Here is a 19,088-nt window from a genome sequence, read left to right as displayed (position 1 = left end):
GGCGGCAGGTCTATGTGATAGGACCCCCACCATGACACCCACCTGTTCATGCCTGGCAGGTTGCCCCAGAAGTACCGGGCCCTGTGCGCTGCAGACACCTCTCTGGCATCGATCATCACCGGGTTTGACTGAAAAGGAAAAAAGAAAAAAGGAGAATGAGTAATCACAGACGGGGGGAAGCTACACCCCAACACTGGAGCACGACAGGACCCCCAAACACCGGCCCCCCACATCTTACCTCTAGAAAGCGGGATATGTCCCTTTTATCGCTGATGCCCATGGCCACCACGTTCTCAAACAGCCAGAAGAACGGCCGATCGTCTCCTTCCTTCGGCCGAGCTTCATGGAGCAGACGGTAAAACTCAAAGAAGAGGCGTCCTGTGCCCTCTGGGGTAAAGCAGGAGAGGCCGTCAGAGGCGGAAGCCTCCATTATACCCATCATAGACAGGAATATATGGGTCAGAGGCGGACCGGTGCATCGTATATAGGGGTCACATCCGGAGCTAGGGGACAGCAACGCGCTGACTGGTCCCTGCACCGACACACTGTAACAAACCATCAGGACAGGAGATCTCCGTGGCTGCTGTCTTCACCGATACATTGTAACAAACCCACATCACACAGACTATGCAGCACGGAAGGAGATTAGAGATGTGCTGCGGCTTCAGATCTCGGCCACTAGGGGTCAGCATCGTTATACCAGTATTACGTTACAGCAGGATATGAGGGGCGTGAATACTTTATACCAGACCCCCGTCCTATGTCCACACACAGACACATACCGAACAGACCTTTCCGTGCTGGGTTCACAATGGAAAGGTCGTTACACGGACTTCCCCCGATCACCAGGTCAAAGGGGCCCCATTCCTGAATCTGTGGACCAATGGGAGAGGAGCATTAGTGGTGGGGCCCCAGGACTCAGCGGCAGCTTGGTGACGGTTTCCACGGGGCCCATGTCTCGCGAGGACTCACATGCTTGCGGGTGATGTTCCTCACGTCACCGACGTACATGATCTTGCCCTGATGTCGCACCATTCCCACCGTGATGGAGTCCTCGCACACCTCGGAGGCAATGTACCGGTCTATCTGGATCCCGAGATCCTTTAGCACCAATAGACCTGGGGATAAGAGATCCGGTGTTAGGTGATCCGGTCATGGGGCTCGGATCCGTTCGATCGCATGAGAACCAGAAGATCACCTGTTGCAATGCCATCAAATAAGGACAGGACTCGGACCGGCTTCCTCTTCTCGGCTGAGATAGGTGGATAAAGCTTTGGTGGCTCCTGGAAGATAGGACAGTGGAGTCACTCAGCGAGCCAACTGCAGGAGGGGTCCACCGGTGGGGTCCGCAGGAGGGGTACGGTGGGGTCCGCAGGAGGGGTACAGTGGGGTCCGCAGGAGGGGTACAGTGGGGTCCGCAGGAGGGGTACGGTGGGGTCCGCAGGTGGGGTACGGTGGGGTCCGCAGGAGGGGTACGGTGGGGTCCGCAGGAGGGGTACGGTGGGGTCCGCAGGAGGGGTCCGCAGGAGGGGTACGGTGGGGTCCGCAGGTGGGGTACGGTGGGGTCCGCAGGAGGGGTACGGTGGGGTCCGCAGGAGGGGTACGGTGGGGTCCGTAGGAGGGGTACGGTGGGGTCCGCAGGTGGGGTACGGTGGGGTCCGCAGGTGGGGTACGGTGGGGTCCGCAGGAGGGGTACAGTGGGGTCCGTAGGAGGGGTCCGCAGGAGGGGTACGGTGGGGTCCGCAGGTGGGGTACGGTGGGGTCCGCAGGTGGGGTACGGTGGGGTCCGCAGGAGGGGTACGGTGGGGTCCGCAGGAGGGGTACGGTGGGGTCCGTAGGAGGGGTCCGCAGGAGGGGTATGGTGGGGTCCGCAGGTGGGGTACGGTGGGGTCCGTAGGAGGGGTCTGGTGGGGTCCGCAGGAGGGGTACGGTGGGGTCCGCAGGAGGGGTACGGTGGGGTCCGTAGGAGGGGTCCGCAGGTGGGGTCCGCAGGAGGGGTATGGTGGGGTCCGCAGGTGGGGTACGGTGGGGTCCGCAGGAGGGGTACGGTGGGGTCCGTAGGAGGGGTCTGCAGGTGGGGTACGGTGGGGTCCGTAGGAGGGGTCTGCAGGTGGGGTACGGTGGGGTCCGCTGGTGGGGTACGGTGGGGTCCGTAGGAGGGGTCCGCTGGTGGGGTCCGCAGGAGGGGTACGGTGGGGTCCGTAGGAGGGGTACGGTGGGGTCCGTAGGAGGGGTCTGCAGGTGGGGTCCGGTGGGGTCCGCAAGAGGGGTACGGTGGGGTCCGCAGGAGGGGTAGGGTGGGGTCCGCAGGAGGGGTAGGGTGGGGTCCGCAGGTGGGGTCCGCAGGAGGGGTACGGTGGGGTCCGTAGGAGGGGTCCGCAGGAGGGGTACGGTGGGGTCCGTAGGAGGGGTCCGCTGGTGGGGTCCGCAGGAGCGGTACGGTGGGGTCTGTAGGAAGGGTCCGCTGGTGGGGTCTGCAGGAGGCGTACGGTGGGGTCTGCAGGAGGGGTACGGTGGGGTCCGCAGGAGGGGTACGGTGGGGTCCGCAGGAGGGGTACGGTGGGGTCCGTAGGAGGGGTCCGCTGGTGGGGTCCGCAGGAGGGGTACGGTGGGGTCCGTAGGAGGGGTCCGCTGGTGGGGTCCGCAGGAGGGGTACGGTGGGGTCCGTAGGAGGGGTCCGCAGGAGGGGTACAGTGGGGTCTGCAGGAGGGGTATGGTGGGGTCCGCTGGAGGGGTACGGTGGGGTCCGCTGGAGGGGTACGGTGGGGTCCGTAGGAGGGGTCCGCAGGTGGGGTCCGCAGGAGGGGTCCGCAGGAGGGGTCCGCAGGAGGGGTCCGCAGGAGGGGTACGGTGGGGTCCACAGGTGGGGTCCGTAGGAGGGGTCCGCAGGTGGGGTACGGTGGGGTCCACAGGTGGGGTCCGCAGGAGGGGTCCGCCGGTGGGAGCTGCAGGGATCAGGGCTCCATACTCACAAATTCTTGGTCATGGTTGTTGGCGAAGAAGAGCTGTAAACGAGTCGGCCAGTCATCTCGTCTTCGAAGCAACCCGTAAATGCCCTTGTGTCCGCACATGTAGCAGTTCCAGGGGTCTTCTTTTATAGCTGCCTGAGCTGCGCCTGGTCCCACCAACAAGTCCACACACTCCACACAGAAGCACCTGGAGGAGATGAAGACAGTGCAAAACTAGACAAAGAGCAAGTACCCACCAGGAGCAGACGCTAGCCACATTCCCACCAGGACCAGACGGTAAACACACAATCCCACCAAGACCAGACGCTAGCCACCTTCCCAACAGGACCAGAGACTAACCACATTCCCGCCAGGAACAGATACTAACCACTTTCCCGCCAGGTCTAGACATGCAGATCAGTTTTGTAGGTTAGCAGAGGCCCATGAGGATGAGCTCCTGGACGTGCTGCTCTCACCTGCAGCAGTTATTGTTGCCGCACATGAGCACCTCCCGTCCTCCGCAGCAGATGGTGCAGTAGGACTGGTATCCGTCGTCGTCATACTGGTATGCACACTCTAAAAAGCAGTTCTGAAAAGGCAGGAAAAGATCGACAGTTACACCAGCACAGTTCCTGCCACACACAGTGCCCGCTCCTCCCAAACTACTGACTGTTCCCTCCTCACCCAGAGACATTCCTGCTCAGTTCTGACAGTTTTCTGTCTTTGCAATATTTCCTCAATGATCTTACCTTGCAGTTTTGGCACATTCCCCCAATAAATAATGGGTGCTCCAGACTAACGATCAGACTGCCGCAAGAGATGCAGATATCTGGAAACAAGCAGAAGCAGCCAATCAGAGGCTGGGATCCCTACATAACAGAGGCCGGGACACGTGGAGGCTGGGATCCCTACATAACAGAGGCCGGGACACGTGGAGGCCGAGATCCCTACATAACAGAGGCCGGGACAGGTGGAGGCCGAGATCCCTACATAACAGAGGCGGGGACATGTGGAGGCCAAGATCCCTACATAACAGAGGCCGGGACATGTGGAGGCCGAGATCCCTACATAACAGAGGCGGGGACATGTGGAGGCCGAGATCCCTACATAACAGAGGCCGGGACAGGTGGAGGCCGAGATCCCTACATAACAGAGGCCGGGACATGTGGAGGCCGAGATCCCTACATAACAGAGGCCGGGACAGGTGGAGGCCGAGATCCCTACATAACAGAGGCCGGGACAGGTGGAGGCCGAGATCCCTACATAACAGAGGCCGGGACAGGTGGAGGCCGAGATCCCTACATAACAGAGGCCGGGACAGGTGGAGGCCGAGATCCCTACATAACAGAGGCCGGGACACGTGGAGGCCGAGATCCCTACATAACAGAGGCCGGGACAGGTGGAGGCCGAGATCCCTACATAACAGAGGCCGGGACATGTGGAGGCCGAGATCCCTACATAACAGAGGCCGGGACAGGTGGAGGCCGAGATCCCTACATAACAGAGGCCGGGACATGTGGAGGCCGAGATCCCTACATAACAGAAGCCGGGCCTTGTGGAGGCCGAGATCCCAACATAACAGAAGCCGGGACATGTGGAAGCCGAGATCCCTACATAACAGAGGCCGGGACATGTGGAGGCCGAGATCCCTACATAACAGAGGCCGGGACATGTGGAGGCCGAGATCCCTACATAACAGAGGCCGGGACATGTGGAGGCCGAGATCCCTACATAACAAAAGCCGGGACATGTGGAGGCCGAGATCCCTACATAACAGAAGCCGGGACATGTGGAGGCCGAGATCCCTACATAACAGAGGCCGGGACACGTGGAGGCCGAGATCCCTACATAACAGAAGCCGGGACACGTGGAGGCCGAGATCCCTACATAACAGAGGCTGGGACACGTGGAGGCCGAGATCCCTACATAACAGAGGCCGGGACAGGTGGAGGCCGAGATCCCTACATAACAGAGGCCGGGACGTGTGGAGGCCGAGATCCCTACATAACAGAAGCCGGGACGTGTGGAGGCCGAGATCCCTACATAACAGAAGCCGGGACGTGTGGAGGCCGAGATCCCTACATAACAGAAGCCGGGACGTGTGGAGGCCGAGATCCCTACATAACAGAAGCCGGGACATGTGGAGGCCGAGATCCCTACATAACAGAGGCCGGGACAGGTGGAGGCCGAGATCCCTACATAACAGAAGCCGGGACATGTGGAGGCCGAGATCCCTACATAACAGAGGCCGGGACATGTGGAGGCCGAGATCCCTACATAACAGAGGCCGGGACATGTGGAGGCCGAGATCCCTACATAACAGAGGCCGGGACACGTGGAGGCCGAGATCCCTACATAACAGAGGCCGGGACACGTGGAGGCCGAGATCCCTACATTACAGAGGCCGGGACACGTGGAGGCCGAGATCCCTTCATAACTGAGGCCGGGACACGTGGAGGCTGAGATCCCTACATAACTGAGGCCGGGACATGTGGAGGCTGAGATCCCTACATAACAGAGGCCGGGACGTGAAGAGTGATGACATTAGTGGGTAAACTACGAGCTGATCACATGACCCCAGGAGATATATTATTGCACTTACCCTCGATGTGGCGACACTTCTGACGCACTTCATACACCAGCCTCTCTGCAAAAACACAAAGCACCGAAGAATCAGGAGAAATGAGCAGACACTGAATCGGCAGGGGGCCGGGACACTGAACCGGCAGGGGGCCGGGACACTGAACCGGCAGGGGGCCGGGACACTGAACCGGCAGGGGGCCGGGACACTGAACCGGCAGGGGGCCGGGACACTGAACCGGCAGGGGGCCGGGACACTGAACCGGCAGGGGGCCGGGACACTGAACCGGCAGGGGGCCGGGACACTGAACCGGCAGGGGGCCGGGACACTGAACCGGCAGGGGGCCGGGACACTGAACCGGCAGGGGGCCGGGACACTGAACCGGCAGGGGGCCGGGACACTGAACCGGCAGGGGGCCGGGACACTGAACCGACACTGGGGCAGACACTGAACCGACAGGTCTGAACATTCAGTCTTCTACTGAGCGATGCTCTTTTATAGCTCTTGGCTTCTGCTGCAGTGCATTGTGGGAGCTGCCCCCAGTCGTACCTCGTGTCCGCTCATCGATGATTTCTTTGACCTTGGGCTTCTCTGTGCTTTTTCGGGGTTTCTTCGCAGGAGGGGGCGGGGCATAAGCAGCGGCTTCGGGTTCCACCCAGATTTCTGTGTAGACCTCTTTGTAGGGGTTGCGTTCCTCTGCAGACATAATGAAAGGGTAAGCAGGATGAACACTAGGGGGTGCACTCCCATCATCCCATCTCCCAGCAGACACCTGCCATCTCTCACCCTCCGGTGGCTCCAGGCCCTTGGGCCCTGATGGCTGGAAGCCGCCCAGCGCCCACTCGATCATCTGCTTGTTCTGAATGTCTATAGACTTGGAGGTGTCGCTCTCGTCATTCTCGGGGCACGATGGGAAAGCCTTCCTGGCCCTTGTGCTGGCCACCTGCAGGGAAACGGGGCGAAACGGGTCGAGGGTGAGACGGAGGAAGTGGTAGCAGGGAGAGCTAAAGGAGGGTCAGACGGGGTCACAAGCAGACGGACGAGTCCTGGGCGTGACCATGTAAAGCAATATGGGTGACAGCGACTGACAGCCCTGAAAGTGTGAGGGGTACAGGCGGGGTCTTATGTTCAGCTGGAGGTGTGGGGGGCACAGGCGGGGTCCTATGTTCAGCTGTAGGTGTGAGGGGCACAGGCAGGGTCCTATGTTCAGCTGAAGGTGTGGGGGCACAGGCGGGGTCTTATGTTCAGCTGAAGGTGTGGGGGCACAGGTGGGGTCCTATGTTCAGCTGTAGGTGTGGGGGCACAGGTGGGGTCCTATGTTCAGCTGTAGGTGTGGGGGCACAGGTGGGGTCCTATGTTCAGCTGTAGGTGTGGGGGCACAGGTGGGGTCCTATGTTCAGCTGTAGGTGTGGGGGGCACAGGCAGGACCCTATGTTTGGCTGGAGGTGTGGGGGGCACAGGCAGGGCCCTATGTTTGGCTGGAGGTGGGGGGGCACAGGCAGGGTCCTATATTCGGCAGGAGGTGAGAGGGGCACAGGCAGGGTCCTATATTCGGCAGGAGGTGTGGGGGGCACAGGCAGGGTCCTGTGTTCGGCTAGAGTTCTGGGGGGCACAGACAGGGTCCTAAGTTCAGCTGGAGGGCACAGGCATGGTCCTATGTTCGGCTGGAAATGTGGGGGCCACAGGCGGGGTCCTATGTTGGCTGGAGGTGTGGGGGGCACAGGCAGGGCCCTATGTTTGGCTGGAGGCATGGGGGGCACAGGCAGGGTCCTATATTCGGCAGGAGGTGTGGGGGGCACAGGCAGGGTCCTATATTCGGCAGGAGGTTTGGGGGGCACAGGCAGGGTCCTGTGTTCGGCTGGAGTTCTGGGGGACATGGAAGGGGCCTAAGTTCAGCTGGAGGGCACAGGCAGGGTGCTATGTTCGGCTGGAGATGTGGGGGCCACAGGCGGGGTCCTATGTTCGGCTGGAGATGTGGGGGGCACAGGCGGGGTCCTATGTTGGCTGGAGGTGTGGGGGCACAGGCGGAGTCTTATTTTCGGCAGGGGGAGTACTGCCGGCCCCTGCTCACCTGCAGCACTTCGTAGATGGCCTTCCTGTACATCGGTTGCTTGCTATACGTTGCTTGGTGGAAGGTGTTGGCGAATGAGCTGAGGGCCATGAGCTTCTCCACGCAGACCTGCCGGAGATTATACCGTTATAGTCATCACTCTGGGTCATCTGCTCAGGGGCGTGTTCAGCTGCTCAGGGGCGGAGTTACAACTTACCACAGAAAACTTGCCATCTCCAAACCACATGACCCAGCGCGTCCCCTCCGCCGCCCGGCTGCGTCCAGTCATCCACCATGACACAATGCGTCCCGGCCACCAGGAGAAGCCTCTGAGCTTACCCCAGACCAGCTCCCCGATGCCGAAGCCTCGCCCGTCCTGCGAGATACAAGAGGGGGCGCTAATCTCCAGTCACACCAACAGCCGGGAAGCCCTACTACTCTCATCATCCCCTGACCTCATACTCCGCATCATCGTCCGCTGATTTGGAGGTGTTGCTATCCACAGCATCGGCCACCACGGGCTCAGGAGTGGTGGCCACGGTGGGGGAGGCAGGGTCTGTGGGCTGCTGGGAGGCCGGCGGGGAACTCTCCTCCTCCTTCTGGGGGTTACTGGACACCGTCTCCTCCATGGCGTTGATCACAGCGACCAGCTGCTGCTTCTTTTCAGCCTGCGGAAAAATGGAAACGGGTTCAGTGAAGGACGACAGTGGAACGGAGGACAATGGTGGAGACCCACCACGGCGGCAGACCGATCCCCAGAGCGAGGAGCCCACCCATAAAATCACCCCAGTAACATCACCGATCCGCACTGAGAGGGGTATGAGAATGAATGGCGGCATCAACATTACAGCAAAGCGCCATGTTATATAATAACCAGTACATTACACTATACAGTGCCATGAATAAGTCTTCATACCCCTGAACTTTTCCACATTTTTCAGGCTACAGCCACAAATCTACACCTATTTCATCTGATACCAACAGAAAGTAACACATTTTTGTGACGTGTAAAGGAAATAATTATTCTATAAATATGAATCTGAGAATTGTGAAGTGCATTAGTATTCAGCCCCCTGTAGTCTGGTGCCCCTGAATAAGATTCTGAGTGACCAATTACCCCCAGAAGTCACATCATTAGTACATTGTGTCCTCCTGGGTGTGATTTATCCTCAGTATGACTACAGCTGTTCTGTGTGAGAGCATTGGGGATCAAACAGCATCATGAAAACCAAGGAGCCCACCAGACAGGTCAGGGATAAAGTTGTGGAGCACAGGAAAGCAGGGTTACGGTATAAAAAATAGTCCAAGTTATGAACATCTCACAAAGCATTAATCAGTCATCCAAGAATGAAAGGAGGGAGAGAATCTGTCCACAGGACGACTATCGCATACTCCATAAATCTGGCCTTTGTGAAAGTGTGACAAGGAGAAAGACATTTTTGAAAGTCATAAGAAATCCCATTTGTAGTTTGTAAAAATCCATGTAGGGGACACAGCGAGCATGTGGAAAAAAGGGCTCTGGTCAGATGAGACAAAAGGAAACTTCTATGTGTGGCGGAGAACTAACACTGCACATCACCCCGAAAACACCATTCCCTCCGTTACACATGGTGGTGGCAGCAGGTGCTGTTGGGAGGCTTTTCTTCAGCAGGGGCAGGGGAGCTTGTCAGAGACGATAGGAAGATGGATGGAGCTAAATACAGGGTAATCCTGGAGGAAAACTTGTTAGAGGCGGAAGACTTGAGAATGAGGCGTAGGTTCACCTTCCAGCAGAACAATGACCCTCAACATCCCGCCAGAGCCACAATGGAGGTTTAGATCAGAGCAGATTCCTGTGTGTGAGCGGCGCAGTCACCGTCCAGACCCAAATCCCAGAGAATCTGTGACCAGACGCGGAAATTACTGATCACAGACGTCTCCATCCAATGTCACTGAGCGAGAGCGAGGGGGCAAAATGTCACCTCTAAATGTGCAAAGCTGGGGAGACAGACCCCAAAAGACTGCAGAGAAAGGTGGAGAGACAGACCCCCAAAAGACTGCAGAGAAAGATGGAAAGACAGATCCCAAAGACTGCAGAGAAAGATGGAAAGACAGATCCCAAAGACTGCAGGGAAAGGTGGAGAGACAGACCCCAAAAGACTGCAGAGAAAGGTGGAGAGACAGACCCCAAAAGACTGCAGAGAAAGGTGGAGAGACAGACCCCAAAAGACTGCAGAGAAAGATGGAAAGACAGATCCCAAAGACTGCAGGGAAAGGTGGAGAGACAGATCCCAAAGACTGCAGAGAAAGCTGGAGAGACAGACCCCAAAAGACTGCAGGGAAAGGTGGGAGAGACAGACCCCAAAAGACTGCAGGGAAAGGTGGGAGAGACAGACCCCAAAAGACTGCAGGGAAAGGTGGGAGAGACAGACCCCAAAAGACTGGAGGGAAAGGTGGGAGAGACAGACCCCAAAAGACTGGAGGGAAAGGTGGGAGAGACAGACCCCAAAAGACTGCAGAGAAAGGTGGAGAGACAGACCCCAAAAGACTGCAGAGAAAGGTGGAGAGACAGACCCCAAAAGACTGCAGAGAAAGGTGGAGAGACAGACCCCAAAAGACTGCAGAGAAAGATGGAAAGACAGATCCCAAAGACTGCAGGGAAAGGTGGAGAGACAGATCCCAAAAGACTGCAGAGAAAGCTGGAGAGACAGACCCCAAAAGACTGCAGAGAAAGCTGGAGAGACAGACCCCAAAAGACTGCAGGGAAAGGTGGGAGAGACAGACCCCAAAAGACTGCAGAGAAAGTTGGAGACACAGACCCCAAAAGACTGCAGAGAAAGGTGGAGAGACAGATCCCAAAAGACTGCAGAAAAAGCTGGAGAGACAGACCCCAAAAGACTGCAGGGAAAGGTGGGAGAGACAGACCCCAAAAGACTGCAGAGAAACATGGAAAGACAGATCCCAAAAGACTGCACGGAAAGGTGGAGAGAGACAGACCCCAAAAGACTGCAGAGAAAGGTGGAGAGAGACAGACCCCAAATGACTGCAGGGAAAGCTGAAGAGACAGACCCCAAAAGACTGCAGGGAAAGGTGGAGACAGACCCCAAAAGACTGCAGGGAAAGGTGGAGAGACAGACCCCAAAAGACTGCAGAGAAAGGTGGAGAGACAGACCCCAAAAGACTGCAGAGAAAGCTGGAGAGACAGACCCCAAAAGACTGCACGGAAAGGTGGAGAGACGGACCCCAAAAGTCTGCAGAGAAAGGTGGAGACGGACCCCAAAAGTCTGCAGCGAAAGGTGGAGACGGACCCCAAAAGACTGCACAGAAAGGTGGAGAGACAGATCACAAAAGACTGCAGAGAAAGGTGGAGAGAGAGATCCCAAAAGACTGCAGAGAAAGGTGGAGAGAGAGATCCCAAAAGACTGCAGAGAAAGGTGGAGAGAGAGATCCCAAAAGACTGCAGGGAAAGCTGAAGCGACAGACCCCAAAAGACTGCAGAGAAAGGTGGAGAGACAGACCCCAAAAGACTGCAGAGAAAGGTGGAGAGAGAGATCCCAAAAGACAGCAGAGAAAGGTGGAGAGAGAGATCCCAAAAGACTGCAGAGAAAGGTGGAGAGAGAGATCCCAAAAGACTGCAGAGAAAGGTGGAGAGACAGACCACAAAAGACTGCAGAGAAAGGTGGAGACAGACCCCAAAAGACTGCAGAGAAAGGTGGAGAGACAGACCCCAAAAGACTGCAGAGAAAGGTGGAGAGACAGACCCCAAAAGACTGCAGAGAAAGGTGGAGAGACAGACCCCAAAAGACTGCAGAGAAAGGTGGAGAGACAGACCCCAAAAGACTGCAGAGAAAGGTGGAGAGACAGACACCAAAAGACTGCAGGGAAAGGTGGAGAGACAGACACCAAAAGACTGCAGGGAAAGGTGGGAGACAGACACCAAAAGACTGCAGGGAAAGGTGGAGAGACAGACCCCAAAAGACTGCAGAGAAAGGTGGAGAGACAGACCCCAAAAGACTGCAGAGAAAGGTGGACAGACCCCAAAAGCCTGCAGAGAAAGGTGGGAGAGACAGACCCCAAAAGACTGCAGAGAAAGGTAGGAGAGAAAGAACCCAAAAGACTGCAGAGAAAGGTGGAGAGACAGACCCCAAAGACTGCAGGGAAAGGTGGAGAGACAGACCCCAAAAGACTGCAGAGAAAGCTGGAGAGACAGACCCCAAAAGACTGCAGGGAAAGGTGCGAGAGACAGACCCCAAAAGACTGCAGAGAAAGGTGGAGAGACAGACCCCAAAAGACTGCAGAGAAAGATGGAAAGACAGATCCCAAAAGACTGCAGGGAAAGGTGGAGAGACAGACCCCAAAAGACTGCAGAGAAAGATGGAAAGACAGATCCCAAAAGACTGCAGAGAAAGGTGGGAGAGACAGACCCCAAAAGACTGCAGAGAAAGGTGGGCGAGACAGACCCCAAAAGACTGCAGAGAAAGGTGGAGAGACAGACCCCAAAAGACTGCAGAGAAAGATGGAAAGACAGATCCCAAAAGACTGCAGGGAAAGGTGGAGAGACAGACCCCAAAAGACTGCAGAGAAAGATGGAAAGACAGACCCCAAAAGACTGCAGAGAAAGGTGGAAAGACAGACCCCAAAAGACTGCAGGGAAAGGTGGGAGAGACAGACCCCAAAAGACTGCAGAGAAAGGTGGAGAGACAGACCCCAAAAGACTGCAGAGAAAGATGGAAAGACAGACCCCAAAAGACTGCAGAGAAAGGTGGAAAGACAGACCCCAAAAGACTGCAGGGAAAGGTGGGAGAGACAGACCCCAAAAGACTGCAGAGAAAGGTGGGAGAGACAGACCCCAAAAGACTGCAGAGAAAGGTGGGAGAGACAGACCCCAAAAGACTGCAGAGAAAGCTGGAGAGACAGACCCCAAAAGACTGCAGAGAAAGGTGGAGACAGACCCCAAAAGACTGCAGGGAAGGGTGGAGAGACAGACCCCAAAAGACTGCAGAGAAAGGTGGACAGACCCCAAAAGCCTGCAGAGAAAGGTGGGAGAGACAGATACCAAAAGACTGCAGAGAAAGGTGGGAGAGACAGACCCCAAAAGACTGCAGAGAAAGGTGGAGAGACAGACCCCAAAAGACTGCAGGGAAGGGTGGAGAGAGAGACCCCAAAAGACTGCAGAGAAAGGTGGAGAGACAGATACCAAAAGACTGCAGAGAAAGCTGGAGACAGACTCCAAAAGACTGCATGGAAAGGTGGAGAGAGACAGACCCCAAAAGACTGCAGGGAAAGGTGGGAGAGACAGACACCAAAAGACTGCAGAGAAAGGTGGGAGAGACAGACCCCAAAAGACTGCAGAGAAAGGTGGAGACAGATCCCAAAAGACTGCAGAGAAAGGTGGAGAGACAGACCCCAAAAGACTGCAGAGAAAGGTGGAGAGACAGGGGTCTCTCCCAGTAGCAACACGGTCCCCCCTAACAGAGGTCCTCGCTGCAGAGACCGGGGGCCCCTGTACAAGAAGTCGCAGCAGTGACCCCACCGGACTGTGCGCTCACAAGACTCACCGCTGTCAGCAGGAGACAAGAACGCTCTCCTTGCGCTCACTGAACCCTCTCCCTGTGCTCAATGAACGCTCTGAACGTCTCAACAGAGGCGTACTAGAGGTCAGAGGATTCCTGAGGCCAAAGAGAGACCTCAGGGACAAAAGAGAGAGACCTCAGAAGAAAGAGAGACCTTAGGGTCAAAAAAGAGAGACCTCAGGGACAAAAGAGAGAGACCTCAGAAGAAAGAGAGACCTTAGGGTCAAAAAAGAGAGACCTCAAGGACAAAAGAGAGACCTCAGGGTCAAAAGCGAGACCACAGGGACAAAAAAGAGACCACAGGGTCAAAAGAGAGAGACTTCAGGGACAAAACAGAGAGAGACCTCTTAGAGATATTGTGGCCAGTGTATGTGAGTGTACAGGAGAGTGGGGTATGGAATAGACAACGTCAATGGTTGAGCGAGAGAGCAGGAGACACAGAAGTGACAGCCCACATGACTTCAGGTGTAACTCCTCACTGCCCCAGATCACCAGGGGTACTGACATTAACTCCTCATCTCCCAAAGTCACCAGGGGTGCTGATATTAACTCCTCATCTCCCAAAGTCACCAGGGGTGCTGATATTAACTCCTCATCTCCCAAAGTCACCAGGGGTGCCGATATTAACTCCTCACTGCCCCAGACCACCAGGGGTGCTGACATTAACTTCTCATCTCCCAAAGTCACCAGGGGTGCCGATATTAACTCCTCACTGCCCCAGATCACCAGGGGTACTGACATTAACTCCTCATCTCACAAAGTCACCAGGGGTGCTGATATTAACTCATCTCCCAAAGTCACCAGGGGTGCTGATATTAACTACTCACTGCCCCAGACCACCAGGGGTGCTGATATTAACTCCTCATCTCCCAAAGTCACCAGGGGTGCCGATATTAACTCCTCACTGCCCCAGACCACCAGGGGTGCTGACATTAACTTCTCATCTTCCAAAGTCACCAGGGGTGCTGATATTAACTCCTCATCTCCCAAAGTCACCAGGGGTGCTGATATTAACTACTCACTGCCCCAGACCACCAGGGGTGCTGATATTAACTCCTTATCTCCCAAAGTCACCAGGAGTGCCAGTATTAACTCCTCACTGCCCCAGACCACCAGGGGCGCTGACATTAACTCCTAATCTCCCAAAATCACCAGGGGTGCTGATGTTAACTCCTCATCTCCCAAAGTCACCAGGGGTGCTGATATTAACTCCTCATCTCCTAAAGTCACCAGGGGTGCTGATATTATCTCATCTCCCAGTCACCAGGGGTGCGGATATTAACTTATCTCCCAAAGTCACCAGGGGTGCTGATATTAACTACTCACTACCCCAGACCACCAGGGGTGCTGATATTAAGTCCTCATCTCCCAAAGTCACCAGGGGTGCTGATGTTAACTCCTCATCTCCCAAAGTCACCAGGGGTGCTGATATTAACTCATCTCCTAAAGTCACCAGGGGTGCTGATATTATCTCATCTCCCAGTCACCAGGGGTGCGGATATTAACTTATCTCCCAAAGTCACCAGGGGTGCGGATATTAACTTATCTCCCAAAGTCACCAGGGGTGCTGATATTAACTACTCACTACCCCAGATCACCAGGGGTGCTGATATTAACTCCTCATCTCCCAAAGTCACCAGGGGTGCTGATATTAACTCCTCATCTCCCAAAGTCACCAGGGGTGCTGACATTAACTCCTCACTGCCCCAGGACATTTCTTTTAGGCAGGGTGGCCTCGTGTAGCTGCAGACAATCACTTTTACTCTCTACCCTTCTGCATTCTGAGCAGACATCACAGACCGCAGTCATCTGCCCGCTCCATCACTGGCAGCAAGTCACACTACACAGCATCCCACCGTCGTCACAGCTCCCCCCAGCGGTGCACTCAGGGATGGCGGCAGCAGATAAGCAGTGTGTGCCCCCCCTGGTGGCCGCAGGCGGGCGGTGCAGGGAGCAGACATGAGGCAGCTCGGCCATAACTCCCTGTAACCAGCGGGGGGTCCGGCTCTTTACAAGGGGCCCCTGTGTACAAGGCAGCAGGGAGCCACACACTGCTGCCCGCCCCGAGCTGCGGCCCATGGTGCGGCTCATACTGCACCTCTGCTGTGGCAGGCGCCATGCTCCTCCTGCCCATGGTCCTCGGTGCGCACAGAGCTGCGGCTGCGGCCAGAAAGAGCCCGAGCTCCGGAGCGGCACTCCTCCTGTAGAGCTGCGGGAAACTTCCAGCCAATCACAGGCCGGGACCCTGCAGCCCCTGACACGAGGCCCGGGGGCCCCCGACCCCCGAGAGGAGGAGGAGGAGGAGGAGGAGGACGGGGGCCCTGATAATATTGGGGGGGGCGTCAGTCGCAGATTTATTTTTTTAATTGTGATTTTTTATTATATCTTCTGGATTATGAAACAGAAAAGCCGAAGCCCCCGACACCGGGAGTCCTGCAGGGGGCGCCATTCATTATTGGCCCCCGCCTGCAGCCACTTTGGGGTCCTTGGGGTGATTTATGGCCGCAGTGTCATCTCCAGGATCCAGCGGCATTTACTACCATCACTGCAGTCACCGCAGCAACCAATGTCTGCCAGGAAACGGGGGGCGCCGCTCCGGGACACCAATCGTGGGGGGCGCCGCTCCGGGACACCAATCGTGGGGGGCGCCGCTCCGAGACACCAATCGTGGGGGGAGCCGCTCCGGGACACCAATCGTAGGGGGCGCCGCTCCGGGACACCAATCGTGGGGGGCGCCGCTCCGGGACACCAATCGTGGGGGGCGCCGCTCCGGGACACCAATCGTGGGGGGCGCCGCTCTGGGACACCAATCGTGGGGGGAGCAGCTCCGGGACACCAATCGTGGGGGGAGCCGCTCCGGGACACCAATCGTGGGGGGCGCCGCTCCGGGACACCAATCGTGGGGGGCGCCGCTCCGGGACACCAATCGTGGGGGGCGCCGCTCCGAGACACCAATCGTGGGGGGCGCCGCTCCGGGACACCAATCGTGGGGGGCGCCGCTCCGGGACACCAATCGTGGGGGGCGCCGCTCCGGGACACCAATCGTGGGGGGCGCCGCTCCGAGACACCAATCGTGGGGGGAGCAGCTCCGGGACACCAATCGTGGGGGGAGCCGCTCCGGGACAGCAATCGTAGGAGGCGCCCCTCTGGGACAGCAATCGTAGGGGGCGCCCCTCCGGGACAGCAATCATAGGGGGCACCACTCTAAGATAATCATTATAGGGGGCGCCGCTCAAGGATACAGTACATACAGCTGTGGCAAAAATTAAGAGACCACTGCCAAATTTTCAGATTGTCTGATTTTTCTCTTTATCCAGCTAAACTGAGCAATCGTGGGAGAAGAGCCTTGGTGAGAGAGGTAAAGAAGAACCCCAAGATCACTGTGGCTGAGCTCCACAGATGCAGTAGGGAGATGAGAGAAAGTTCCACAAAGTCAGCTATCACTGCAGCCCTCCAGCAGTCGGGCCTTTATGGCAGAGTGGCCTGACAGAAGCCTCTCCTCAGTACAAGACATATGAAAGTCCGCATAGAGTTTACTAAAAAACACATGAAGGACTCCCAGACTATGAGAAATAAGATTCTCAGGTCTCATGAGATGAAGGTAGAACTTTTTGGTGATAATTCTAAGCGGTATGTGTGGAGAAAACCAGGCACTGCTCATCACCTGCCCAATACAATCCCAACAGTGAAACATGGTGGAGGCAGCATCATGCTATGGGGGTGTTTTTCAGCTGCAGGGACAGGACGACTGGTTGCAATTGAAGGAAACATGAATGTGGCCAAGTACAGAGATATCCTGGATGAAAACCTCTTCCAGAGACCTCTGGACCTCAGATTTGGCCAAAAGTTGACCTTCCAACAAGACAATGACCCTAAGCACACAGCTAAAATAGCAAAGGAGTGGCTTCAGAAGAACTCTGTGACCATTCCTGACCGGCCCAGCCAGAGCACTGACCTAAACCCAATGGAGCATCTCTGGAGAGACCTGAAAATGGCTGTCCACCAACGTTCACCATCCAACCTGATGGGACTGGAGAGGATCTGCAAGGAAGAATGGCCGAGGATCCCCAAATCCAGGGGTGAGAAACTTGTGGCATCATTCCCAAGAAGACTCATGGCTGTACTAGCTCAAAAGGTGCTTCTACTCAATACTGAGCAAAGGGGCTGAATACTTATGACCATGTGAGATTTCAGTTTTTCTTTTTTTAATAAATTTGCAAAAATTTCTACATTTCTGATATTTTCCATCAGGATGGGGTGCAGTGACATTAATGAGGAGTAATGAACGTTATAGAATTTACCAAATGGCTGCAGTGAAACAGAGTGGAAAATGTAAAGGGGTGTGAATACTTTCCGCACCCCCTGTACATCCATCTTTTCTTGCCGCCCTCATGTAATACAGGATCACAGACATTGCCTTGCTATACGAGGGCGATATCTCTGGAGACGCCTTCACTAGCAGCTGTAACAGGGGGCACATGTGGGTTATTCGGTCTCCATCGCCCTTCTGTCGGCATCATTTCCCGGCGGCTCGCTACCTCCTCTCATTATGAGTCGGCCTTTGATGCGATCACTTTCTTTACAAAAGCTGGAATCATTGGAGCAGATCCGCCTGGTCCTTACGAACTCCCCACAGGGAACCTGTTTCATCGTATGGGCCGGGTGGCGACTACAAGCTTGTGAGAGGATGGCGCCACTCACTTACTGGCGGTATGTCGAGGCGGAAATAGTCCACAAGTCCGAATCTCCCTCCAGCATCATGTCACTACTAGAGAAGGATCACAGAGCGGATCACAGCCCAATGTCAGTCAGCAGCTTCTAAAGTCAGCAGGATATTGTCATGTACTGAAATAGACAAATATTGGTGGGACAGGGATGTAGAGCCGGCACAGTGTGAATGGAAAACAACCGGAACTGTACGACATAAGCATGATCTTATTACACCCAACCACCTAAAGGACACTAAAGTCCAAGTACATAACATAAAGCAAACAAACCTGCATGGTACAATGTAAGTACACCCAGGACACATGTCCGATACACGCCAAGTACAACATGTACAGCCTGCACACTACAACCTAAGTACAACAAGACCTAAGTGCACACTGTGTAGTAATCGCAGGTACGCGGGATGCAGTGACGAGGCGGGAAGCGGATGAACTCGAGATGTAACTTTTACATATATACAGTGCCTACAAGTAGTATTCAACCCCCTGCAGATTTAGCAGGTTTGATAAGATGCAAATAAGTTAGAGCCTTCAAACTTCACACAAGAGCAGGATTTATTAACAGATGCATAAATCTTACAAACCAAAAAGTTATGTTGCTCAGTTAAATTTTAATAAATTTTCAACATACAAGTGTGGGTCAATTATTATTCAACCCCTAGGTTTAATATTTTGTGGAATAACCCTTGTTTGCAATTACAGCTAATAATCGTCTTTTATAAGACCTGATCAGGCCGGCACAGGTCTCTGCAGTTATCTTGGCCCACTCCTCCATGCAGATCTTCTCCAAGTTATCTAGGTTCTTTGGGTGTCTCATGTGGACTTTAATCTTGAGCTCCTTCCACAATTTTTCAATTGGGTTAAGGTCAGGAGACTGACTAGGCCACTCCAACACCTTGATTTTTTGCCTCTTGAACCAGGCCTTGGTTTTCTTGGCTGTGTGCTTTGGGTCGTTGTCTTGTTGGAAGATGAAATGACGACCCATCTTAAGATCCTTGATGGAGGAGAGGAGGTTCTTGGCCAAAATCTCCAGGTAGGCCGTGCTATCCATCTTCCCATGGATGCGGACCAGATGGCCAGGCCCCTTGGCTGAGAAACAGCCCCACAGCATGATGCTGCCACCACCATGCTTGACTGTAGGGATGGTATTCTTGGGGTCGTATGCAGTGCCATCCAGTCTCCAAACGTCACGTGTGTGGTTGGCACCAAAGATCTCGATCTTGGTCTCAT

At 55.5% G+C, this 19,088-nt stretch overlaps 1 protein-coding gene across 4 annotated transcripts in view; it reads right to left on the bottom strand.

Moving 5' to 3' along the window:
- Nucleotides 1-19,088, bottom strand: part of DNMT3A (DNA methyltransferase 3 alpha) — a 243,543-nt gene that overhangs the window by 24,400 nt on the left and 200,055 nt on the right. For 2 of the 4 annotated variants that reach the window (XM_073562041.1, XM_073562044.1), the window contains 14 exons: nt 8,035-8,247; nt 7,797-7,955; nt 7,601-7,708; nt 6,316-6,472; nt 6,079-6,225; nt 5,551-5,595; nt 3,698-3,777; nt 3,425-3,537; nt 2,973-3,156; nt 1,199-1,283; nt 973-1,118; nt 783-873; nt 239-387; nt 43-128 (listed from right to left, as the gene is read on the bottom strand). In XM_073562041.1, the coding sequence (XP_073418142.1) occupies nt 43-128; nt 239-387; nt 783-873; nt 973-1,118; nt 1,199-1,283; nt 2,973-3,156; nt 3,425-3,537; nt 3,698-3,777; nt 5,551-5,595; nt 6,079-6,225; nt 6,316-6,472; nt 7,601-7,708; nt 7,797-7,955; nt 8,035-8,247 (1,763 nt within the window). Of the gene's footprint in view, nt 1-42; nt 129-238; nt 388-782; nt 874-972; nt 1,119-1,198; nt 1,284-2,972; nt 3,157-3,424; nt 3,538-3,697; nt 3,778-5,550; nt 5,596-6,078; nt 6,226-6,315; nt 6,473-7,600; nt 7,709-7,796; nt 7,956-8,034; nt 8,248-15,229; nt 15,361-19,088 lie in introns of those variants that run through there. The other 2 variants (XM_073562043.1, XM_073562042.1) reach the window with 2 other exon arrangements.

Source organism: Dendrobates tinctorius, unplaced genomic scaffold (genome assembly GCF_039654945.1).
Source record: "Dendrobates tinctorius isolate UK_male_01 unplaced genomic scaffold, ASM3965494v1 ptg000332l, whole genome shotgun sequence".
NCBI lineage: Eukaryota > Metazoa > Chordata > Amphibia > Anura > Dendrobatidae > Dendrobates > Dendrobates tinctorius.
The sequence above is the reverse complement of the archived record's forward strand: the minus strand, read 5'-3'. Positions and strand labels throughout refer to the sequence as shown.